The sequence below is a fragment of the Nomascus leucogenys genome, chromosome 24, assembly GCF_006542625.1.
Source record: "Nomascus leucogenys isolate Asia chromosome 24, Asia_NLE_v1, whole genome shotgun sequence".
NCBI lineage: Eukaryota > Metazoa > Chordata > Mammalia > Primates > Hylobatidae > Nomascus > Nomascus leucogenys.
The window spans coordinates 24063228-24088295 of NC_044404.1; the positions used below are offsets into that span (position 1 = coordinate 24063228).

The 25068-nt window shown below is 50.6% G+C and overlaps 1 protein-coding gene across 1 annotated transcript in view; it reads right to left on the minus strand.

The window, feature by feature from the left end:
• Positions 1-25068, minus strand: part of MYOM3 (myomesin 3) — a 56448-nt gene that overhangs the window by 9152 nt on the left and 22228 nt on the right. The window contains exons 14-29 of the mRNA XM_030805356.1: positions 24677-24804; positions 21783-21966; positions 19614-19785; positions 17743-17864; positions 17152-17339; positions 16110-16236; positions 14794-14972; positions 11238-11352; positions 10380-10536; positions 9234-9343; positions 7017-7061; positions 6165-6301; positions 3230-3374; positions 2992-3051; positions 1965-2032; positions 844-954 (exon numbers count right to left, since the gene is read on the minus strand). Of these exons, the coding sequence (XP_030661216.1) occupies positions 844-954; positions 1965-2032; positions 2992-3051; positions 3230-3374; positions 6165-6301; positions 7017-7061; positions 9234-9343; positions 10380-10536; positions 11238-11352; positions 14794-14972; positions 16110-16236; positions 17152-17339; positions 17743-17864; positions 19614-19785; positions 21783-21966; positions 24677-24804 (2048 nt within the window). The remainder of the gene's footprint in view (positions 1-843; positions 955-1964; positions 2033-2991; positions 3052-3229; positions 3375-6164; positions 6302-7016; positions 7062-9233; positions 9344-10379; positions 10537-11237; positions 11353-14793; positions 14973-16109; positions 16237-17151; positions 17340-17742; positions 17865-19613; positions 19786-21782; positions 21967-24676; positions 24805-25068) is intronic.

The window sequence follows — 25068 nt, forward strand, 5'->3', positions numbered from 1 at the left end:
TCAAGGGAGGTAACTCTTAGGAGGCCAGAAAGTTTGCACCAATGGGACTGATGATTATAATAAAACTCCATAACTATGAAGCACCTACTAGTGCCACAGCCTGTCTGAGGAGCTTGCACAGTGGTGGCAAAGGCTGACTTGGCATCAGCCTGGCCAGGATTTGGGAGAAGACCTTGAAATCATTGTTTTCTTCCTAGTCAGCAAGGCTCTGTTTGCTCCAGTCCTCCTGGGCACCCAGTGGGGCCACAGACAGCAGCAGCAGGGCAGAAAAAGGTGGACGTTTAAGAGCAAACCTTGTGTTTCTCTCTCAACCAGGCCACGGTCCACCAAAGGCCATGGGCGAGGACTTGGGGGGAGAATTGAGCTCCAGGCCCGCTTTATTCTGCCCAGATCTGCCTCGTATGGAGACATCCTTCCTGTCCCGAATCCTAGACTGCTGGGGGCGGGAAGGAGGCATTGAGAGAGCATCCCTTCCAACCCGCTCATGTTGCAGATGAAAGCTGAGGTCAGAGAGGGACGGGGGCTAGCCCAAGCCTGCACAGTTGTTGGCAGGGCCAGCACTGGAGCTAAAGAAAAAAATCAGTAATATTGATTCTGTCTCTATTGAAAATTTGGGGGTTTTAATAGCTTTTTTTGCATTAATTTTGATTTTTTAGAATATTGCATACAATATTATTTATCTTGATTACTGAGTTTTTTGGTGCCTCTTAAATTTTGTGCTCAGGGCCTCACTTGCATCAACCTAGCGTCAGCCCTGCCTCTGACGCCCAGCCCAGAGCTCTTGGCCCTCCCTGGCTTGCAGCCAAAGGAGAAAGTGAGCCCTGAAGCTGGAGCCACACTTGCCTCTTCGATGCAGAGAAGTCCCGTTCCCGTCTCCGGGTCATACTGGCCATCTGGCATCTCTGCCCTCTGGAAGAACCACTGAAAGCGAGTTTCCTTCTTGGTGTTGGTCGCCTGGGGAAGGTGGAGAATGAGGAGACTCTGTCAGGCTTGTTTCTTTTTGAGTAAAAACACACCTGTGCACACTTTCAGGCATCTCAGTGGAGTCCTTTCACATACCATATGTCTCCTCTGCTGGTCTCTGGACCCTGAATTCGTGCTAATGGTTTTCCCTCTGCCTCTTGATCCCTGCCCTACTCTATTTGCCTTGTAAATGTCCATATGCTTCAGTTAAATGTCATCTCCTCCAGGAAGCTTTTTTTTGAAGCACCCCATAGTGACCCCCCCATCACGATTCATCAATTTCCTGCCCCATCCGGGTCAAGCATGAGGGATGCTGTTTTCCAATGGTCCTGCCTTGACCATGGGCTCCCAAGGCCCACAGAGACCACTTCATCATTTTTGTATGTTCAGTACCTTGCAGAGTGGCACATAATAGATGCCCTGAGTTTACTGAGTGAATATGCTTCTGGGAGAGCACCCACTCTCCCCTTCCCCAGTTATCTAAACAGGCTGAAGGGTGCTAAGAAGGATCTTAGGCTTTGGAGTCAGACTTGGTTCAAACCTGGGCTCTCCCTCTTACTGTGTGGCCTTGAGCTATTTCCCCATTTGTTTTCTCATCTATAAAGTGAGGATGGTAATGCCTATGTCACAGATGATTGTGAGGCAGGTGAAATAATACTGTGAGTCTCTGAGCACAGGATAATCATAAACACAGGGATACCCCACAACATATAAACGCTCGCAGGCACCTAGACCCCCTGACCCCTCAGAACCCCTTCTGGAGCCACTAGGATCTCGTTCAAGGCTGGTCCACCTCACACTAATCCTACCCCATGGGCGCTGGGAAAGGTGGGTTTGCTTTTTGGGTTACATGTGGTCTCCTCGGGGGTACTTTCTGTGTGTGCGATCAGCCAAGCACAGAGTATGGAATTTAGGGGGCTGGGTGGGCAGGGACAGCAACTGGGCTTGGGGACAAGCCACAGGTCCCCCCGCACTGGGCCTGGGGGCAGGGCAGGACTTGCCTTGCACGTCAGCTGCACTTGGCAGTCCTCCGTGACCTTCCACTGCAACGGCTGCTCAAAATAGGGACCTGTGCGTGCAAAACAAATGTGCCCACCGTCAGAGAGCCAGGCTCAGCCAGGTGCCACCCGTATCCAGGCAGTGCTGGGATGAGGGGCAGCTAGTGGCTATGGGCTTCTCAGATGTTGCCCCTGCCAGGGCTGGGACTAGGGTGAGGCAAGGCCGAGGGCACAAATTTCTTTTTCTTTTCTTTTCTTTTCTTTTCTTTCTTTTCTTTTCTTTTCTTTTCTTTCTTTCTCTTTCCTTTCTTTTTCTTTCTTTCTTTCTTTCTCTCTTTCTCTTTCCTTTCTTTTCTTTCTTTCTTTCTTTCTTTCTCTCTCTCTCTCTCTTTCTCCTTCCTTTTTCTTTCTTTCTTTCTCTCTCTTTCTTTTCTTTTCTCTTTCTTTCTTTCTTTCTCTTTCCTTTTTCTTTCTTTCTTTCTCTCTCCCTTCCTTCCTTCCTTCCTTCCTTCCTTCCTTCCTTCCTTCCTTCCTTCCTTCTGAGACAGAGTCTCGCTCTGTCACCCAGGCTACAGTGCAGTGGCGCAATCTCTGCTCACTGCAAGCTCCGCCTCCTGGGTTCAAGGATTCTCGTGGCTCAGCCTCCTGAGTAGCTGGAATTACAGGCGTGTGCCACCATGCCTGGCTAATTTTTGTATTTTTCATAGAGGTAGGGTTTCACTATGTTGGCCAGGCTGGTCTTGAACTGCGGCCTCAAGTGATCTGCCCACCTTGGCCTCCCAAAGTGCTGGGATTACAGGCTTGAGGCACTGTGCCTGGCTTCAGGGTGCAAAATTGAAGAGGGCTCGGCTCTCACCCTCAGGTCAGGCAAGAGCTATTTTGATCTGACACTGGGACAGAACTGGACTGAATGGCAGTGGACCTCCCTTGGGGACACAGCAGGACTGGCAGTCCCATTAACCCCCAGTCCCAGCATCTCTAGCATGAACCAGCGGCCAGGGATTTTGAACTTCACTCCAGCAGCTCTTACCCTGTTTTCTCTTCCAGTCCCTTCTCTTAGCATCTGCCTTCCTCAGAAGTTTGTCAAAATCTGTGAACACAGAGGGAGGAACTGGCATGAGCCGAAAGGAGTGTGGGTCTGGAGAGGGGACATGGGGTGGACAGAAGGTGATGGGGCTGTGCTCAGCAGGCTGCAGAGCTGAGGACTCAGGGCTGCAGGGCAGGCTGAGTGTGCGGGGCAGGGCGGGACAGGGCTGGGCATGGCTGACCGTCATCCACCAGTGTCAAGGTAATCTGGTTTTTGGCTTTTCCGTCTTGGAGTTGAGCAGTGTACGACCCTTTGTCCTCCTCAGACAAGTTCTGGATGGTCACTTCCACCAGGCCCTTCTCTCGGTCAAAATTGATTTTGCGGTTCTGAAAAGGACAAACTCCAGAGTCCTTTTCCCTGTTCTGGGAACTTTGTTGTGGGTACACATCAGAGTGTGGTGGGCTTGGGGGTGGTAAGCGCAGAGCTGTCAGCCTTCAGAGACTGGGGCGGGGTGTTGGGTAACCCTCTGCGGCTCCCCCGACACCTAGTCCCCTGGGTGCTTGAATAAGTTACATTTTTTTGGTTGTTGTTTTGTTTTTTTTTGAGACAGAGTCTCACTCTTGCCCAGGCTGGGATGCAGTGGCGCGATCAGTTGCAATTTAATAATAAGCTCCCAACCCCTGCTGTGCCATGATTTTGCCTATTTTCTTTTCTTTTCTTTTCTTTTTTTTTTTTTTTTTTTGAGACAGAGTCTCGCTCCATCGCAGAGTCTCGCTCCATCGCCCAGGCTGGAGTGCAGTGGCGCAATCTCAGTTCACTGCAGCTTCTGCCTCCTGAGTTCAAGCAATTCTCCTGCCTCAGTCTCCTAAGTAGCTGGGATTACAAGCATGCGCCACCACACCCGGCTAATTTTTGTATTTTTAATAAAGATGGAGTTTCACCACGTTGGCCAGGCTGGTCTCAAGTGATCTGCCCGCCTCAGCCTCCCAAAGTGCTGGGATTACAGGCATGAGTCACTGTGCCCAGCGCTTATTTTCTACTTCTTTTAAAATAGGAAAAACCCCATCGACGGGTGTAAAGGATAATGGAAAAAAAAATACTCGTGTACTTGCTACCCAGAATTAACACTCGTTTACATTTTACCATATTCTAACAGTTTTTAAAATTTCATTTTCCTCATCTAGGTTCTTTCTTCCTCTGGCTTTATTCGTATGTATGATTTGGGGGAGTGATCTCATTTTGTTTTATTTTTCTATAGGGACAACTGATTGTCCCACCCCTGAATACTAATGAGTCCAGACTTTGTAACACTTCCTATACCATGTGGTAAGGTCATTGCACAATCTTTATGCAGAACTTTCAAATCAGTTCTGATTTGAAACTTTCTGATTTGCACCTTTCGATGCTGGGACAACCAGCCCCATTGCACAGATGCAGAAACAGAGGCACAGACGGATGAAGAGAACTGCCAAGGTCATATAACCCACGGGGAGTGGACGTGAGACTCTTATCAGAACTAGTGCCCTCTTTCTATAATACATATTTTCTTTCTTTCTTTCTTTCTTTCTTTCTTTCTTTCTTTCTTTCTTTCTTTTTCTTTTTGTCATTGGACCTTTGATATATATATAACACATATTTTCTTTTTTCTTTTCTTTCTTTCTTTCTTTTTTTTTTTTTTTTTTGAGACAGAGTCTCAATTTATTGCCCAGGCTGGAGTGCAGTGGCACGATTTTGGCTCACTGCAACCTCTGCCTCCTGGGTTCAAGCGATTCTCATGCCTCAGCCTCCTGAGTAGCTGAGAGTACAGGTGCGCACCACTATGCCCGGCTAAGTTTTTGTATTTTTAGTAGAGACGGGGTTTCATCATTTTGGCCAGGCTGGTCTTGAACTCCTGACCTCAGGTGATCCGCCTGCCTCGGCCTCCCAATGTGCTGGGATTACAGGCATGGGCCACCCCACCCAGCCACAACACGTATTTTCTAATGGCTGCTTTGCCATCTGGAGATGAAATTCACAAATAATATGAGATTGAGCCATGAATTTGAATCTCTCATGAGGTTGACATTGCCACGTCAGCAGTAAACCATTGAATAGCGACAAATCATGTGGTTCAATCTAATACAACCTATCTACAGATATGATTTACAAATAATATCATACTCTAACCATAATTTAAAGAAGAAATGTCATTTAAAATAAAAATGTTTTGATATATAGGTGCTTGGATATAACCTCAATTATGCCGCACCGATTTATAATGAATTGGTTTGACTTTAAGAGAAGAAAAGCAAAAAAAAATCAGAAGCTATTCTGTACAAAAGCAGGAAAATGAGCATAAGTAAAGTAGCCAGCAGAATAAAAATTCTCCATTCAGTGTATAGTAACATTGCATACTTTGGGAGGCTGAGGCAGGAGGATCGCCTGAGTTCAGGAGTTTGCAGCCTGGGCAACAAGGCAAAACCCTGTCTCTACAAAAAAAGAAAAAAAAAATATATGTAAATTAGCTGGGTGTGGTGGTGTGTGACTGTGGTCCCAACTATTCGGGAGGCTGAGGTGGGAGGATTGCTTGAGTCTGGGAGGTTGAGGCTGCAGTGAGCTGAGATCATGCCACTGCGCTTTAGCCATGGTGACAAAGTGAGGTTCTGTCTCAAAAACAAACAAAAACAGAAAACAAAAAATAAAATTGTTTGGGAGACTGAGGCAGAAGGAGTACTTAAGGCCAGGAGTTCAAGACCAACCTGGTCAACATAGTGAGTCCCCATCTCTAATTAAAAAGATAAAAAAAGAAAAAAATTGTACAAAAATACTTTGTATTTATACCTAAAACAGAGTTAGAGTCTAGCCTTGGATAATTATAGGCATGAATGCAGGTTTTTCATCTTAAGAATGTCTGGTGGGGTAATCAAAAGTTGTGGGGGGTGTGGAAATTCTTCGTTTGTAGGAATGTCCCTTGCATTGGCCAGCATGTAGTGTCCCTGCCAACCCCACGCCCAACACCAGCACTGGTGCTAAGAGCCAAATGTCCTCATCCCGTCCTCATCACTGAACAGCAAAAGCACGCCGTCATTTCTGAAATGGCCACTAGGGGGAAGTACTAGCCCATGAGGAATCGCCACCCGGTGAGGCCACCTCCCGGGCAGGGGTGCCTCACTTCAGGGATTGTGAGCACCAATTACCGGCGAGCTGAAGATCTCCTTGTTGTTGAAGATTAGATGTAGCTCAGCGGCTGGAGATAACTTTTCTACTTCCAGCCAAAGCCGCACCTCCCCTCGCTCCAGGATGTCGACGTTCCAGCCGGAGATCAGTTTGATCACTGGGGGGCGCAGGACGGGAAGGGGGTGGGTCGGACCCCTTCTCCCTTTCCGGCTCCCTTCCAGCCCCACCTTGAGCACACCCTTGGCATCTGTCATGCAAAACGCTTAGAGAACCTGAAGGAGACGCTACTGGGTGGGGCTCAGAGGAGGGTTTTCCGAATGCCCACTCTAGATTTAATTAATCTCAGCGAAGCGTTTCCTCTTCTGAGAGCTCTGGGGCTGCAGTTCCCAACCTGGCCGGGCACTGGATCCCAGACGACTTTCAAAAACCCTAGCATCTGGGCTCCGCCCTCAGAGATTCTCATTTGTCTGGGGCATGGCCTAGGTATTCGGAGTAGGAAAGATGTCATCATGGTTCTGTTGTGTAGCCAAGTTTGTGACCTCCCCTGCTCTAGGGACTGTACACACTGTCCCTAGCCAATGGAGAGAAGCAGAGATTTAGACGATCCCAAATCCTAATGACTAAAGAGCCAATAACACTAATTATAAAAGAGGAAAACGCCTGCATTTCCCTTCCTCGCATCCCCTTTCCTGCTGCTCTTTTCCTTCCGTGAGCTTCCTGAGTGGTCCCTGACCTTGTAGCTCTGTGGTTCCCCCACCTTCTGTCCCTCTGGGGTTGTTTCCTGGTCCTTGGCCTGACTCTGCTCTGCTCAGAACATGCCAATGGGCCCAGTGGGAGCTGCACAAGGCTGGCAGCTTGGACTGCTTGCTTACCTGGGTTTCTGATCTCGTGACTCAGCTTCTTCAGCTTCTCCAGCTCTGGGATAGGGGGTAGTGAGGAAGAAACCAGAGAGAATGAAATATCCTGGCCGGGGGTGGGGGGGCCCACAGGAGCCATCCTAGGATCCTGTGCTGGGTCAAAGTTCCAAGAGACACCTCCCCCAACCTTGGGGTTCCTTGGCTGCATAGGGGCCATGATGAGTACTGTGGGTCTTTGCCCTGGGGCACTGAGGGTGATGCTGGGGCTGCTGCTGGCCACCCTGAGATTGCGTCTTCTCCCTGTCCTTCAAGGCCTAGATCAAGTCTCACCTCCCTAGAGGAGCACCTACCATGTACCTGGTTCTGCATACTTCATTAGTCCTCTGCAGTGCTGTGGGCTGAGCATTACTGTCTACCTCTGGTCACTCTAGGACCACTGGTGCCAGGGCCTCATTGCTCACCCCTGTCATATGCTATCTTAGTATCCCTGGGTCTAGAGCACACACCGAGCACTGCAGCGAGAAGTCTCAGACTCTTCTAGAATGCTGTCTCATTTGCTGACTGTTCTTCTTTTTTTTTTCTTTTTTTTTGAGACAGAGTTTCACTCTTGTTGCCCAGGCTGGAGTGCAATGGTGCGATCTCAGCTCACTGCAACCTCCGCCTCCAGGGTTCAAGCGATTCTTCTGCCTCAGCCTCCCAAGTAGCTGGGATTACAGGAATGTGCCTCCACGCCCAGCTAATTTTTGTATTTTTAGTAGAGACAGGGTTTCACCATGTTGACCAGGCTGGTCTTGAACTCCTGACTTCAGGTGATCTGCCCGCCTCAGCCTCCCAAAGTGCTGTGATTATAGGCTTCAGCCACTGCGCCTGGCCTGCTGACTGCTTCTTTGTGTTGCTTTTCCTGCTAAGGCGAGCTCTGAATCTACGTGAATGTTTTGTACACAGTAGGTGCTCAGTCAATATGGACTGTGTGGATGAATTGGCAGGGGCAGAGCCCATGCCTCATTTTCCCGAGTCAGCCCCAGAATTCTTAACACTATGAGTCTAGATTCATGGCAAGCACACGGCAAACAAAACCAAAAAAAAAAACCTTCATTTTCGTGGATGGCTTTAGTTTGCACGGAATCATCTGATTGTATCTGCATAACAATACTGTTTCAGGTGGGGGCAGCCAGGGATTATAATCCCTCTTTACGGGTGAGGAAACTGAGGCCCAGGAAGGTGGCATGACTTGTCCAAAATCAGCCAGCAAATTATGGAACTGGAACTGGAACCTGGGTCTCTCTGGCTTCTGTTTCTTAACAAAATCAAAAGGCCTCATGTGCCATGAGCACTGCAGAGGACTATTGAAGTATGCAGAACCAGGTACGTGGTAGGTGCTCCTCTAGGGAGGTGAGACTTGATCTAGACAATGGGCAAGGGCTGTCCTGGTTGCTACGGAGGTAGCAGAGTGTCTCATCTGTTGTGAGCACAGGCTTTGGTTCAGATTAATTTATCAAATATGGATGGTCGTTTAGATGTGGTATTCACTCTCTGGTTACCCGCAGTCCCCAACACTCCCTATTGTCACCCCATTTCTCAGACCAACTGCTGTTTGCAATTCATCATCACACTTGCACTGTTGTTTTTTGGGGCTACAGAAGGAAACAAAAATAATTCTAGTACCTTTGCTTTTACCAAAAGTGGGAAAACAGACTGGGCGCAGTGGCTCACGCCTGTAATCCCAACACTTTGGGAGGCTGAGGTGGGCGGATCACGAGGTCAGGAGATTGAGACCATCCTGGCTAATACGGTGAAACCCCATCTCTACTAAAAATACAAAAAATTAGCCAGCGTGGTGGCAGGCACCTGTAGACCCAGCTACTTGGGAGGTTCAGGCAAGAGAATTGCTTGAACCCGGGAGGTGAAGGTGCAGTGAGCCGAGATCGTGCCACTGCATTCCAGCCTGGGCAACAGAGCGAGACTGTCTCAAAAAAAAAAAAAATTAATGAATAAATAAAATAAAAAAGTGGGAAAATAAAAGAGAGACCAGAAAAATGTAAATTTCACTGGGTAGGGATTTTTGTCTGTTGAGTTCACTGATGTCATATCCAGAATGGGTGGGTGAGGGCCTACTTCTCTGTGGAAATTGCCACTTTACTCATTTTGGTTGCTTCTTGCTGACCTCTGTGAGCATTTGTGTTTGGGACTCTCTCTCTGGGGAGGTGGCAGGGAGGGGGGCAGGTGCATTACCTTCCTCGGTCAGCGTGTGGCTTGCGGAGATGTCTTCATCGGCATCAGTGACTATGACTGAGTAGGTGCCCAAATCCTCGAGGCCAGGTTCTTTCAGGATGACCTTGGACCTGGCAGAGAGAGGAGAGTGGAGACTCTGGGAGGAGCTTCTTGGTCCTGTGCACTAGAGGCCTGGGAGCCAGGGAATCCGGGTTGCTTCTGGTGAGCCTGTACCCCAGGCAGACCCTGGCCAAGTCAGGAAGCACAGGCAGCTGCCTCATGCTACCTCCTTAGGGTCCCCTCTGGCCTGACACCTTCAATGGTGCCATTATCTGGGCTCTCTGGCACTGGATCTGTACTGGCCACACCACCCTGACTTCCTCCAGGGCTTGAGGTGTAGGCTTTATGCCTTCTGGACAGAGCTGAGGCCATGAGCCACTGGGGGAGGATGACACATGGGGGCATGTGGTGACAGGGGCCCTTGTGGTCATCTGGTCCAACTCTGCATGCTATAGATGAGGAACCTGAGTACAGAGAACTTGCAAGTGCAGGTCCCTGGCAGCCAGGCTGGAAACCAAGTCCTCTTTGAAGGTCTCCTTGAAGGTACTGAGTTAGAGGCACATACAGTTCCCTACAGAGAAGGAATCTCCAAAAGAACAACGCCATTGGCTGAGCGCGGTGGCTCGCGCCCGTAATCCCAGCACTTTGGGAGGCTGAGTGGGGAAGACTGGTTGAGCTCAGGAGTTAGAGACCAGCCTAGACAACATAGCGAGACCCCATCTCTACAAAAAATACAAAAATTAGCTGGGCACGGTGACATGTGCCAAGCTACTCAGCAGGCTGAGGCGGGAGGATCGCTTGAGCTTGGGAGGTCAAGGCTGCAGTGAGCCGAGATCACGCCATTGCACAGCCTGGACAACAAGGGAAAGACCCTGTCTCAAGAAAAAAAAAAAAGAAAAGAAAAAATAGCACCATTGCAGCCCCTTAAATGCACCCTCCACTCTTCTCACTAAGGTGGCAGTCAGCGTCCTCAGTGAAAGACTGAGCAGCGTCTTTCAACCATCATGCATGGGTCCTGCCCTGCGGTCTCAGCCAGGAGCCTCTGCCAGCTCCTCTGACGGTATTCGGGTCCCGTTGAGCAGTTGTTTCTCCTCTCGCCTCACTTACTTGTTAACTTTATCCTCGATCTTGACCCTCTGGGGGTCCAGTGGGCCCTTGTAGTCTTTGGACCACTGAAACTCTGAGGAGTCAGGGGCTTCAGGGGCTTCGAAAGCCAAATAGATAAAGCCCTCTTCATCCACACCAACCTCGATCTCATGGGCACCTGAGGGCAAGATCCAACAGAGGGCAGCAGATGTTTATGCATAATAAACCAGGTCACACCCCTCCCCTGCTTAAACCTCCAGGGCCTGCCTGTTGCACTTAATAGTAAACTTGACTCCTTGCTGTGGCTGCCAAGGCCCTGCACGATCTGGCTCCTTCTCACCTCAAATGTCACCTCTTCAGAGAGGCCCTCCTTGACTGCCCTAGCTAAGCAACCTTGCCCCATCCTATCACCCTGTTTTATTTCTTTTATAATAAAGCACATATCTCTGTCTTAAATCGCTTTCCTCATGCAATAGTTTACTTGTTTACTGTCTTCTGCTCCCCCCACCCCTACATTAGAGCAGGGATCTTACTCTCTCATTCACTCCTGTATTCGCAGTGCAATGTGCACATCACGAAATATTTGTTAAATGAATGAATAATTAAAAGAATGGAAGGAGAAAAGAGAACGTGCTTTATAGTTGGGAGAGGTGAGTGATTCTGTCATATACTAGCGTGTGACCTGGTTGATCTTCTCTGAGCTATAATAAAATCAGTGCCAATGTGGGATGATGACCCCTCCCTCAGTGGCTTGCTGGAGGGCCAGAGAAGTGTGAGGGCCTAGCACAGCATCAGGCTTCTTCCAGCTTCCCTTGAACTTCACCCGTCCCCGATGGCATAGCCCAGTGGCAGAGCTCTGGCCTCTCCGGCCACCCCTACCTGGCTTGTCCTCCAGGAGCACGGGATCGGTGGGCATGGACGGTTGCCCCAAACCAGCTGAATTCACGGCCTGTACCTGGAACACGTAACTCTTTCCTGGCTGCAAGTCGGAAACCTGGAGGCAGACGGCAAAAGCCAGCACTGAGGACAGCAGTGACTCTTCCTGAAACCTGGGCCCCGGGGTGCAGGGAGCCACTCTCAACAAGAAAACCCTCTCCCTTCTTGTGTCCTTCATCTTTCCATGTGACAAAGATGGCCGTTCAACACCCGGGGATTGTCTTTGCCATCCTTTTCTTGGGTCCTCTCCACCAATCACTAGGTTCCATCTGTTTTGTTTCCCTAATGTTTCTTTTTTCTTTTTTTTTTGAGACAGAGTTTCACTCTTGTTGCCCAGGCTGGAGTGCAGTGGCACAATCTCTGCCCACCGCAACCTCTGCTTCTCCGGTTCAAGCGATTCTCCTGCCTCAGCCTCCCGAGTAGCTGGTACTACAGGCGCCTGCCACCATGCCCAGCTGATTTTTGTATTTTTAGCAGAGATGGGGTTTCACCGTTTTGGCCAGGCTTGTCTTGAACTCCTGACCTCAGGTGATCCACCCGCCTCGGCCGCCGAAAGTGCTGCGATTACAGGTGTGAGCCACCGCGCCTGGCCTCCCTAATGTTTCTTAAATGTGGCCACTTTCCTCCAGGTCCCATCCACGGTCGTGATTGAGGCTTTGTTTCTCCTCACCTGGGGTAGTCCAACAGTTTGCTAAAGGGCGTTTCTGCCCTGGGACTCTTCTCCCCCAGTCTATCTTTCCCTCTGCCGATCTGATGATGTGTACATCTTTTAGTGGCCTTCAGGGTCAGGTTCAAATTTCGAGGTCGAGTACCTATAGTCCTCCTAACCTGGCCTTAGCCTGTTGTCCTTTTGCCCCTCCATCTGTCCCCTTCACTCCACACTCTCAGTATCCCCACATCCATCATGCCATTTCACACCTCCCTGCCTTTGCCCTTGCTGAGCGCGCTGTCTGGAATGCCGTCCTGCCTTCCTCCTGGCCCGCTCCACTGTAGCCTGTGCTTCATCGCTCGCTTTCGGCAGATGCATGGATTCCAGGAAGCACCTCTCACCTTCTCCATTGAGCGTCCAGAATTCCTGAGACCCCCTCAATTGCAGCATTTATCACACAGTATTCTTATTGCCTGCTACCCAACAACTGTGACTTATTTAGCTTCCCATGCCTAGGAATTGGTCCAGGCCTGGCATTAAAGCAGTTGTGAAGCAATGTTTAGCCAGTGGCTGACCGAATGGTGGCCAACTGTCCACATGCAGAAGCCGGTGCCAGATCACCTAGGCTGTCCTGCCCCAGCCTGGGCCAACCTACATGCGGAGGGGGTGAGCCACTCTTATAGGTGAAGACCTCAAGGTCTCAGCAGAGTCCCCTGGCTGAGGCTCGTCTTCCCTGATTCTGTCTGAGGTGGCCTTAATTTCATTTTTTTTGTAAAATGAAGGTATTTTAATTTTTTCCGATTTTAAAAGCAATACACACTTGTTGGGAAACATTTTAAGTGATAAAGCACAATATGAAATGAAGGACTAAAGCAGCCCTGGCAGGCCCTCCCCCAGAGATGACCAGAATGAACCACTTGGTAAAAGTCTTTGTAGAGATTTTTTTTTTTTTTTTTTTTTGAGATGGAATCTTGCTCTGTGGCAGGGAGTGCAGTGGTGCGATCTCGGCTCACTGCAACCTCCACCTCCCAGGTTCAAGTGATTCTCCTGCCTCAGCCTTCTGCATAGCTGGGATTACAGGCATGCGCCACCGCACGTGGCTAATTTTTGTATTTTTTTTTTTGTAGAAATGAGGTTTCACTATGTTGGCCAGGCTGGTATCGAACTCCTGACCTCAGGAGATCTGCCTGCCTCGGCCTCCTACAGTGCTGGGATTACAGGCGTGAGACCTGCCGCGCCCAGCCAAAATCTTTTTAGACTTTTACAAGGACATAATCCATGCAGAAACAGGACATGCACCGTATCCTATTTCTTAGTATCTTATTCTTTGCCATTGTTATGGGCTTCTTGAGCCTGCCTTCTTTCCTCTGGGTGCTCCCTAATGAAATGTTGATGAATGGGCTTGAAAACTGCACATCCTCCTGCCTGCTGGGGAAAAGCACCCAGGAAAATGGACCGGAGAAATACTTCCCCTTTCCCTAGGGCTGCAGAAAATGGAAACTAATCCACGTCACATTCCTACAAATATTCCTCAAATAAAGGAGGCCCTGAGACACATTGGCCTTAGGTGTAGACGCTATGGCCTGTGAAAGTGGCCTTCAGTCACCTGGAAGTCTAACTCTGATTGGTTGTCTAAGGTAGTCATTTGTGTCTGTTAATAATGCTTCAAGTGACATCTTTGTTTCTTGACATGTCTAAGTATTTGTGAGTTGTCTTGGTTAGGCCAGGAGAAGACTGTTTGTGATTTCCTTACCTCCTGCACGTGTGGAAGTTAAAACCACCACCACTCCAGAACAAAACTAGTGATTCTGCTAGACTTCTCATTTAGCCAAAGACTCTAGAGTTTGTTTCTCATTTAAATTAAGGAACACGTATCTGCATACATGTTTAGTTATCTATATTATATATAACATGTTATATATATTATATGCTTTCACATATAAATATCCTACTCTGTATTCTGCTTTGTTTTTCTTAGCCACATAGGATGGATATCTTTTTGTGTCAATACATGCACATAGGTCCACCTCATTCTTTTTTTTTGAGACAGGGTCTTGCTCTGTCCCCCAGGCTGGAGTGCAGTGGTATGATCATGGCTCCCTGCAGCCTGGACCTCTCTGAGCTCAGGTGATCCTCCCACTTCAGCCTCCCGAGTAGCTGGGACTACAGGTGTATACCACCACACCGGGCTATTTTTTTTTTTTTTTTTTTCTCTAGAGATGAAGTTTCTCCATGTTTCCCAGGCTGGTCTCGAACTCCTGGGCTTGAGCAATCCTCCCACCTCGGTCTCCTCAGAGTGCTGAGATTAAAGGAATGAGCCACCATGCCCTGCCCATCTCCATTCTTTATACTGTCTTGTTCCTTTAACTGCCTTATTCTTTATACTGCCTGGCACAGGATTCTACTTTTAAGGTACACTGTGATTAACTTAAGCAACACCCTTACTAATGGACGTTTAAGTTGTTTCCAGCTTGGGCCGTTATAAACAAGGCTACAGGAAGCATCCTTGTCCTTAGATCTTTCCACGTTTGCCTGATTACCTCTCAATAATTCAATCCCAGAAGCAGAGTTCCTGGGTCAAGGGGTATTGCATGTGCAAATGCTGATACACCTGGCTGATAGCAAGTGAGTCTTTAGGGAGGCGCCTGCCTAGCGCGGAGCAGGATATGGGCACCAGCCAGCCAGACCTACCTCCAACTTGCTGTGTGACCCTAGGTAAATCGCTCTTCCTCTCTGGTCCTCTGCTGCCATTAAGTGAGGGCAGTGATGTCTGGAGGTCATTCCAGCTCTGATGCTCTAGTGGCAGGGAAGGCTCAGGGCCGGTCAGAAGATGAAGGCATAAGAACTTACCCTCAGGTGGGTGCCAGAGATGGGGCCTGGGGTGACCGGCTTCCACTGCTCAGAGCCTTCCTCCTGGAAACTGACGTGATAGCCTGTGACAGGCCCAGCCCCTGTATACAGTGGGGGTTCCCACTGCAGCACCAGAGATGTGGCCCGCACCTCAGACGCCCGTACATCGAACGGGGGGCCTGTGACAAATGAGAGATGGGCAGAGATGCGTGAGTTGGGCAGCCAGGCAGCCAGCCAGGTAGGCAGCAAGCCCAGCCGTCAGTCAACAAGCTTGTCAATCCATCGGTCATAGTCAAGCCAGGAAGGGCCTGCTCCGGGTGTCGCCAAGCCTGGACCAACCTTGGCATCATGACAAAGCCTGGCTCTGGGCCTGAAACAGGGTTAACTTTTCAAAATGCGCTCAGCCTCCCCTCCTCCCGGTAGCTTCCCTGACCTTCCCCATCCCCATCCCAGACAGTGCTTCTAAAGTGCTTCAGTGTTTAGTGTCGGGGCCAACGGTGTAACTTCTAGAGTCAGACCTCTGGGGTTCATGTCGAAACTCCACCTTTTCCAGATATGGGGACTCTGGGTGAGATACTTAACCTCTTTGTCCCTGTCCCCTCGTCTGTAAAATGGGGATAATAATAGTTCTTGTAATATAGTGCTTTTGTGAGCATTAGTGAGATAATTTATGAAAAGTGTTTGGTACCTAGTAAGTGCCCAATAAATATTAGTTGTTTATAATTGTGGTTGTCGAAAGCATCATACGTTTTAGTTATCTGCCACTCAGGTAAAGGTTTTGTGTAGAAAACAGAACTGAGCTGAACAAAATGATGGAAGGGTGTGATTCTCCTTCTTCGGTGGGAGGTGAGGGGCTCATTTGTGAGAAGGCTTACAGGGTTAAGGGAGCAGTGGCTAGGGTGGCCAACTGTCCATTTGTCCAAGACTAAGAGGGTTCCTGGGACATGGGATTTTCAGTAGTAAACTGAAGTAGTAGTAAACTGTCAGGCAAACCAGGACTAGTGGCTCACCCCAGCAGTGCACCTTTGGGGCTGGAGATTGGTTTATGGCCAGAAGTAGGCAGGGTCTGGAGTTGGGAAATAGTTTGTGCTGGGGGTACAGGGCCAGTTGATGGCCCAGGTCAGGGGTCCTTTAAGACAGGCTTAGGACTCCATTTGTGTCAGGAATTATAGAGTGGGCTTGCGGAAGGGCCAGGGGCCTGGGATGCAGGACAAACAGCACAAGCCTGAATGCACAGAGGAGTGTGGTGGCCTTCATCTCATTGGGTAGGTTTGGGGAAGGAGGGAAGGGCAGGCACTGGACTTCAGGCCTCTCACCTGGCTGGGGCATTGTCCACTCTTTGCACTCAAACAGGCTGCTGGGTGCCGACAGCTCACCAACACCTGCCCAGTTGGCAGCCCGGGCACGGAACTCATAGAAGTGGCCTTCATGAAGGTCACTGACCTTGAAGAGCAGAAACACAAACTGTGAGGCTGAGGCTGGGGGAGGGATGGGGAACAGGAGCAGTGGTGGGGGAGTGACTCAGAGCAGGCGGTCTGTGGGGGCTTTGCTTTTACTTTTATTTTTTGAGACATGGTCTCACTTTGTCACCCAGGCTGGAGCGCAGTGGCATGAATATGGCTCACTGCAGCCTCAACCTTCTGGGCTCATGCAGTCCTCCCATGTGAGCCTCTCGAGTAGCCAGGACTACAGGTGCGTGCCACCACACTCAGCTAATTTTTGTATTTTTTGTCGAGACAGGGGTTTGAACATGTTGCAGACTGGTCTCGAACTCCTGAACTCCTGAGCTCAAGCAATCCCAGCTCAAGCTTGGTGGCTCTCAACAGTTCTGTTCAAGGTGGGTCTGCACTGGAAAATGATCTCGATGGCTGAGGCAGGGGAACTTGAGACCTCTGTCAGACTCTGTCAGACTCCAAGACTCAAGCGGTGCCCTCTGGTCGCTGCTAAACAAGTCATGACACAGGCTGGGGCCACCTTCCAGCCCTACCTTGCAGACCCGGGTGGGGATGGGCTGCTGATGGGGCCACCTTCCAGCCCTACCTTGCAGACCCGGGTGGGGATGGGCTGCTGATGGGGTCACCTTCCAGCCCTACCTTGCAGACCCGGGTGGGGATGGGCTGCTGATGGGGCCACCTTCCAGCCCTACCTTGCAGACCCGGGTGGGGATGGGCTGCTGATGGGGTCACCTTCCAGCCCTACCTTGCAGACCCGGGTGGGGATGGGCTGCTGCTGGGGTCACCTTCCAGCCCTACCTTGCAGACCCGGGTGGGGATGGGCTGCTGATGGGGCCACCTTCCAGCCCTACCTTGCAGACCCGGGTGGGGATGGGCTGCTGATGGGGTCACCTTCCAGCCCTACCTTGCAGACCCGGGTGGGGATGGGCTGCAGATTGACCGCGTGCCAGTCCAGCTCTTCCGAGTCATGCTGGTCCAGGAAGTAGCCCAGGATCTTGCCACCTCCACGACGCTTGGGGGGTTTCCACCCAATGACCATTTCATTCTTCCCGCAGTTCAGGAGGGCAAAGCCATATGGGGCAGACGGGGTAGCTACAGGGAGGTAAGGAGGTGGGGACAGCTGCTCCCTAGGGGTGGCTGGATTGGGCAGTGGGGCCTGAGGGAGCCGACGAGCCTCCCCTAGTTGGTGCCCGCCCTCCTCCAGGGGTTTTTCCCTGAGCCAGCAGTATCTGTGCCTCGGGAGGGCATTGGAGCCTCAGGTTTCTGGGTCTGAGGCTTCCCCACCCCCTAGAGCTGCTCAGGCCTCATCCCATGGCCTCAAGCCATGGTTACTTCCATCCCAAAGGAAAGGGCAGCCAGGCCCAGCTCCAGTTTCCTTCAGAGGGCGTATGTGCCACTGGCCACCAGGACTGGGCCCTCCAGGATGTGGTCTATGAGCCCCAGCTCCCTGCCCAGCCCAGGGAGGTTTGCAGGCTGGGCCCGCCCTTGGACTCACCCAGAGCCTGCTTGACCCTGATGGGCTCGGTGGCGGCTGAGCTCTCACCTACCCCAGCCTCGCTGACTGACCTGACACAAAACTCGTACTCCTTCCCCGTCCTCAGCCCGGGAACTGTAAACCTGGGAGAGAAATGTGCAGCTTTCATGGATGTACAAACAGCCTGGAGACATTCCCAAACTTTCTAGAACTTTGTGGAATAAGTGGTCACCAGTGTGGTAGAATTTGAAGGTTCCAGGTCAATTCTTCCTAAAAATATTGCCCTTGATCTCACGGCAATGCCTGAGGTGACACCGTGGAGGGGGTAGACCTGAGGGTTTTAAAGGATGTTTGCTTTTCCAGATCCACCCTTAAAATGCAAATACACCAGGAAAGGTTCTAATTTAAAGCAAAGGCAGCCAACCCCGGACCCAGTGCCACATGGTACATCTTCAAGACATTGGGCTTTGTCCTCGAAAAAGAACATGTGGCTGTTAATACCTGCACTAATGCTGTGATGCAAAAACACAGAGTCCTTTCAGAGCCCTCAAAGAGAGTTGTCATCCAGAGACATGCAAGGATGCTCTGGCTTAGAGAAAAATGTCCTTCGCATCCTGTCCCTTCTTGATAAGACCCAATTGTGGGCCTCTTTCTCTCTCTTCACCTATCAACATTCTCCTAGAGCAAATCTTGTTTTGCAGGGAGCTCCTCTCAGCCAGGCCTTCATCTTTCTTCCATGTTGGATGCTTCCTGCCCTTGAAAATTGGACTCCAAGTTCTTTAGCTTTTGGACTCGGACTTATACCAGTGGTTTGCCAGGAGCTCTCAGGCCTTCGGCCACAAACTGAAGGCTGCACTGTGGCCTCCCTACTTTTGAGGTTTTGGGACTCGGACTGGCTTCCTTGCTCCTCAGCTTGCAAACAGCTGGTTGTACGACTTTACCTTGTGATTGTGTGAGTCAATACTCCTTAATAAACTCCCTTTCCTATATACATCTATCCTACTAGTCCGTCCCTCTAGAGAACCCTGACTGATACAGAAAGGGTGAGGGGTGGTGTGGAGCCTGAACTCAGGCCTCCCTGGCTCCAAAGCTCTCCACTGCTCTGCCCTGCCCACCTCTCTCTGGCTTTAAGCTCCTGGAGGGATGAGACAAAGGCATGGTCATCTCTATCCATGGAGTCCTGCAAATAGCACATTCTCAACAAGGTTTGTTGAGAAAGACCATCTGGGTTCAAGTCCCAGTCCTGCCACTTACTAAGCTACAGGGGCTTTGGCAAGTTATGTAACCTCTCCATGCCTCAGTTTCTTCATCTGTAAAATAATAAAAATAATAGTCCTACATGTTTAGGCTTGCAGGTAGAACTAGATGACCTCACATATGAAAAATGCCAGAACAGTACCTGGCACAGGGTAAATACTGTGAAATGCTGGGCTTCATTAACATTATGGCCCCCTTTCAAGGATGCCTGGTGCAGGAAGGGGGGTGACCTGGTTTGGCTTTGTACCCCCACTCAAATCTCATGTTGAATTGTAATCCCCAATGTTGGGGGAGGGACCTCGTGGGAGGAGACTGGATCATGGGGGCGGATGTCTGGTTTGCTGTTCTCAAGATAGGGAGCAAGTTCTCATGAGATCTGCTTGTTTGGAAGTGTGTAGCACTTCCTGCTTTGCTCTTTCTCCGTCTCCTGCTCCCGCCATGTAAGACATGCTTCCTTCCCCCTCGCCTTCTGCCATAATCATAAGTGTCCTGAGGCCTCCCCAGAAACAGAAGCCTGTACAGCTCGCAGAACTGTGAGCTGATTAAACCTCTTTTCTTTATGAAAGAAATTACCCAGTCTCAGGTATGTCTTTATAGCAGTGTGAGAACAGACTGATACGGGTGGGCAGACGTACCTGGTGCCTTGGATGGGTTTGTTGTTAACTGTTTGCCACTCAGATGACCCCACCTCCCGGGAGTAGATGTAATAACCCAGGAGCTCCGGGTCTTTCACGGGATCCCATGTCAGGGAGACAGAGGTCTGCGTGTCTCGGAAAGCTTGAACTTGAGCTGGAGGAGGGAGGGTAGCTAAAAAATAGAAACATGGGCTGAAGGAGAAGGCTGAGTTATGTGGCTCTGACAGGCTGGGGAAGGGGAGGAGCATGGGGAGAGGCCAGAAGGAACTCCCACAGCAATCAAGGTGCATGAATTCCTGACCTGCTGGGGGCTTTGGGAACTCTTCCCTAGGCCCAGAAGTGTATCCTAAAAGTCCTCTCTCCCCTTACCTCTGAGCATCTCTGCTTCCTCACTAAAGCACAAAAGCATACTCATTCATCCTTACACACACACACTCTCTCACTCAAAAGTCACCAAATCTGACAAGCTTCCTCAATCCTTATCTTTAATCTCAGTTTTCTTTCCTTGAAATTTCTCTACTGATTTTCATGGCTCCCTGAAACTAAGCTGTTTGAGGTAGGGGCTGCTGTAACTTGTTAAATGGATAGATGGATGGTTGGTTGGTTGGATGAATGGATGATGGATGGATGGATCGATGGATGGACGGATGGATGCATGGACAGGTGAATACATGGATGAATAAATGGATGGATGGATGGATGGATGGATGGATGGATGGATGGATGGATTGATGGATGGATGAATGGATGGATGGATGGACAGGTGGATTCATGGATGAATAAATGGATGCATGGATGGATGGATAGATGGATGGATGGACAGATGGATGGATGGATGGATGGACAGGTGGATACATGGATGAATAAATGGATAGATGGATGGATAGATGGATGAATAGATGGATAGATGGACTGATGGGCAGATGCATGGATGGACTGATGGATGGCAGGTGCATGATCTTCCTAGTTCTCTTTTTATTTCAAACTCCTTACACATCCTTTGGTGGTTCTCTATTTTCTTTTGGCCCCCAAACTTTGGACTCCTCCAAGCTTCTGTTCCTTGACTTGCTCCATTTTTTCTCCTCTCTTCTTATTCCTAAGGGTCCTGCCTATCCCAGGTCTTCACCCCTCACCTGTTTGAAGGCTTCACCTCTAGCCCTGCCCTCCCTTCCTTTCTGAATTATACCAGAGCCTTGCCTGGTACAATTTAAATCTGGTTTATGGTCCAGAGACTGCCCACATCTGATGACAAACCGCCCACTGGCCAGGCCCCAAATCAAATCCAAATGTTAACTAGAATTAAAGAAAAACACCACTTGCTCACCAACTTGTTCATACGTGCCGTGTGTGTATGTGTGTATGTGTGTGCGCGCATGTGTGTATATTTTTTCCCCTCTAAATTATTGAAGCAGAACAAATCTAGAACTTTGAAATTTTCCCCAAGTGGGATCTTCAGCAAACCAGGCTTTTCTTGCATAGGTGGCACTGTAGCAAGGTTCCTTAAAGGGCTGGTTGTGATGGCAGCTACAGGGAATCTGATGAGAGGGTAAAGAACCTCAGAATCCAGAGGCCTCAGAGGTGGGAGCCCTGGGAAGCTGGGGTCAGGATGGAGTTGCAATTGGGAGACTCAGGAAGGAGCCAGAGGTGGGAGCAGTAATGAGGCCCTTTAGCACAATGGGTTTGCCAGTTGAGGACAGCAAGGTGTGCAGCTTGGAAATGACTCTCCCAGGTCCCCCGTTATGCTGCAGATGAGTGGTGTCCTGCCTGGTAAGCTAGGGCTCAGGTGGGACAGCTCAACCCCCACCAGACAGGGAGCAGAGGGCTGCTTGGGAGTGAGCTGCAGGATCTAGGGGCAGGCCAGAGACCTGTGGAATGGAGGGACCACTTGCTCGCACAGCTGCTATGTGGGACCCAGCTGCACTCTGTAACCCATACGTTGCTGATCTGGAAAAAGGCAGAAGGCTCTCTCCCTCCATGAGCCTCCTGCCCAGAGAAATTGATTTCTGATGTCTGAAAACTCCCCAGGCCTGAGGTCAAATTGCTTTTCAGCTTCATGATGGGTAGAAGGGAGCAGGGACAGGGAAGTGGGCAGGGCTTTGTCCCTGCAGCTTCAGGTCCTGAGTCTGGCCTGGCCTGCCTCCTCCCCAACCCCCGGCATCAGGAGGGTACCTGGCTGGCCCCGCAAGGCGATGGGCTCGCTGGGCTCCGAGGGATCGCTCAGGCCATACTGGTTCATTGCTCGCACTCTGAAGACATACGACTTGTTTTTCTCCAGGTCCAGAATGGCAAATCTCGGCGATTTCACAGGGCTTTCCGAGCTGATGGCCTCCCAGGTGCCACTACCTATGACGGACTGAAGGAACAGAGGAAGTCACATTGGCTAAGTGGTCACCCAGACTGCTCTGTGCTGGTCACTTCCCATGATCTCTGTCCCCAGCCCATGTGCTCTCATGATCCTCTATACTCAGCCCAGGCTGCCCCTGAGCATGGGGCTCTGCCCCATCTGCCTCCTCACCTCTCCACCTGGATGCCTGCCGAGACCTCACGTCCAGCCTGTCCACGACGCAGCTCCGGAGCTTCCCACACCTGCATTGCATTGGTGGCCCCCATCCTTCCAGTCCCTCGGGTGAAACCCCTGGAGCCACCCTTGACTCTTCCTCTCTTTGTCTCATGCCCTAAATGTGCTCCATCAATGAACCCAGTTGGCTCACCCTTCAAAATTTACCCAGAACCCAGCCATGTCTTATCACCCTCATGCTCCCCACCATAACCTTGATGCAGGCTGCCAGCACCCTGTGCCTGAATGATCTGAATGGCCTCTTGACTGGTCTCCCCTCCATTTCTACCTATAACCCCCTTCCGTCTTGTCTCAAATGGCCATCGGGGGATCCTTTTATAGCACGGGTCAGACCAGGTCCCTGTCTGCCCAGAACCCTCCCAAGCCCCGCATCTCCCTCAGAGCAAAACCTTCCGCATGGCCTGACCACTCAGCCTGTCTGGTCACCGTTCCCTCTGCTCTTAGTCTCTCTGCTATTCCCTGAGGGTCCAAGTCCCACCTCCGGGCCTTTGCACTTGCTGGTCCCTCAGTCTGGAATGTTCTTCCCCCAGAAATCTCTTGGCTGGCTTACTGTAGGCCTTTATTAAAAATCCACCTTCCTGGGGAGTGGGGAGGCCATCCCAGCCACTCCACCTAAAAATGTCAGCAGCTCCTCTCCCCACACTTCAAGTTCCCCTCCCGGCTCGATGTCTTTCTCCTTAGCGCCTACCACTCACTACTGTGCTTAGTATTCTACTGATTTACCCCATTTATCATCAGCACCCCCTTCCCCGACTACTGTGTCCCCAGGGCCAAGAACAGGACTGGCACGTGGCAGGTGCTCCATCTATGTTTCTGGGACAAACGAATGAACAAATGAATGAATTCTCACAATAACCCTGCAGGGAAGGTGTTAATTTCTCTGCCGATGAGGAAAGTCAGGTTCAGAGAGTTTCGGTAACTTGGCCAAAAGTCCTGCATCTAATGACTGGTGGATATGGTATTTAACTTCACTCAGGTGTGGGTGGCTGCAAACCTGTTTACTCTCCACAGCGTCAGGGACCCAGAAGGCAGACAGAAACCCCGAGTCTCTGGGCAGATGGAGGGTGGAGAGCCCAGGGTGATGCAAATGAGTGAGGTACCCAGAGACCCCTTCTGCTGAGTCTGGGCAAGAGAGTTAAGACCTAGAAGCACCAGGGGACCAACTGATTCCCTCCTCTGTGGTCTTCCCCCCACAAGCCCATCTGGCTGTCAGTGGCCTAGACCAGGTAGGACAAGAAATTGCCATAAGAAACCATGAACACTGCTGAGTTCCCACTGTGTGCCAGGCTCCATTCTAAGTCTTTATATGCGCTAATTAATTTGATCCTCACGTTAACCCTACAAGCTGCGTATGATTATTATCATTTTATGGAAGAAGGAACAGAGGCACAGAGAAACTAAGTAACTTGCCCAAGGTCACACAGCTGGTAAGTAGCAGAGATAGAATTTGAACCCAAGCAGTCTGACGCCAGCATCTTCACCATGATACACTACCGCCTCGCAAAACAAATCCTCAGTTATCTACAGCTCTCCTAGGTCGGAGAAAAAGGATTACCCATGAGTGTGAAAAGAGAGGCCCGTTTGGATAACCAGAGCCAGAGATCCCTCCCTGGAAATTTTAAATTCATTTATTCCCTAAACATTTTCTGTCCACCTAGTGTGTGCCAGGCATTGTGCTGGGCACAGAAAGTAATAAGAAGATAAACTTAGTCTCTGACTTCAGGGAGATAGTCCAGAACACCTCCTTGGGAAGCACTGACAGATCCCGGGGGTTGCTGGCTCTGGCTGTGGGCTGTTTTATTTCATCTTCACAGGGCAGGGTCTCTATTCTATGCTGGAGGAAACTGAGGCTCAGAGAAGCTAGGACACTCACTCAGGATCACACAGCAGAAGGCAGGATTTGAATAGATCTTGACACCATGCTGTCTTCTACTCCACCATACTGCCTCCCCTCCACTGTGAAGTACACCCCACAAGACCTGCCTCATCCCCGCTGAGGTCTCCCCTGCCCCCACTCGGTCCCCAGAGAGAGCCACCCCTAGTGCTCATCACTCTGTAGGCTCCGCAAGTGCTGCTGGTGCCTGTCCCTGGCTGGGGGGTACTAGCCTCGTTTCCCTCCCAACATAGTCCCACCAAGAAGAAGTGCTTGGCCCCAATGTGTGGTCTGATGCCAGCCGACTTGGGGGCAGGGAGGTACCCAGGAAGTGGTGGATCGTATTGTCATTGTTGTCTGTGCCTTATATTTTGTGTATTTCCATGAACAGCCTCAGGAATGACCAGCAGCGACTGGCCTCCCAGGGCTAGAGGTAGCTGCAAAAGGCTATTCAGTCCATCCCCATGCCTCTGTGTAGAGCCATGCCTGGGCCCTTCCAGCCAGGGGATTCTCTTTTATTCTCTGATGGCCTCCCCAGGGGACACTGCCCAGGGTCCCACAGCACATCTGTTTCTCAGGCTGGCCTGGGGCTGGGGCCTCGGGGTCCCCTACCTTCTCCAGGGAGTACGTCAGTGGCGCTCGGCCCCGGGGGCTCGGCTCCTCCCAGGCCAGAACCACGTAGGCCTCTCGGATCTCGCTGGCGTGGACATTGGTCGGCGGTGAGGGGATGGTCACAGTATCTGGAATCAGAGTCACCCAGGGCCGAGATGGGTGGACCCTCAGAGACCCCCTAATCTCAGTGCCTCATTCCATGGAGGAGGGAACTACACCCCCACTCATCCTCAAGAGTGGGGCAGTAATTGGCTCCAGGTCACTCAGCAATGCTGGGCAGAGCTGAGGCCAGAAGCCAGGTCTCCCCCTGCTCTGGCCAGGACTTTTCCCAATGTGTTCCCTCCTCCAGGAGGGCCGCAGCCAGATGGGCCACAGTGACCCCAGCACTCTGG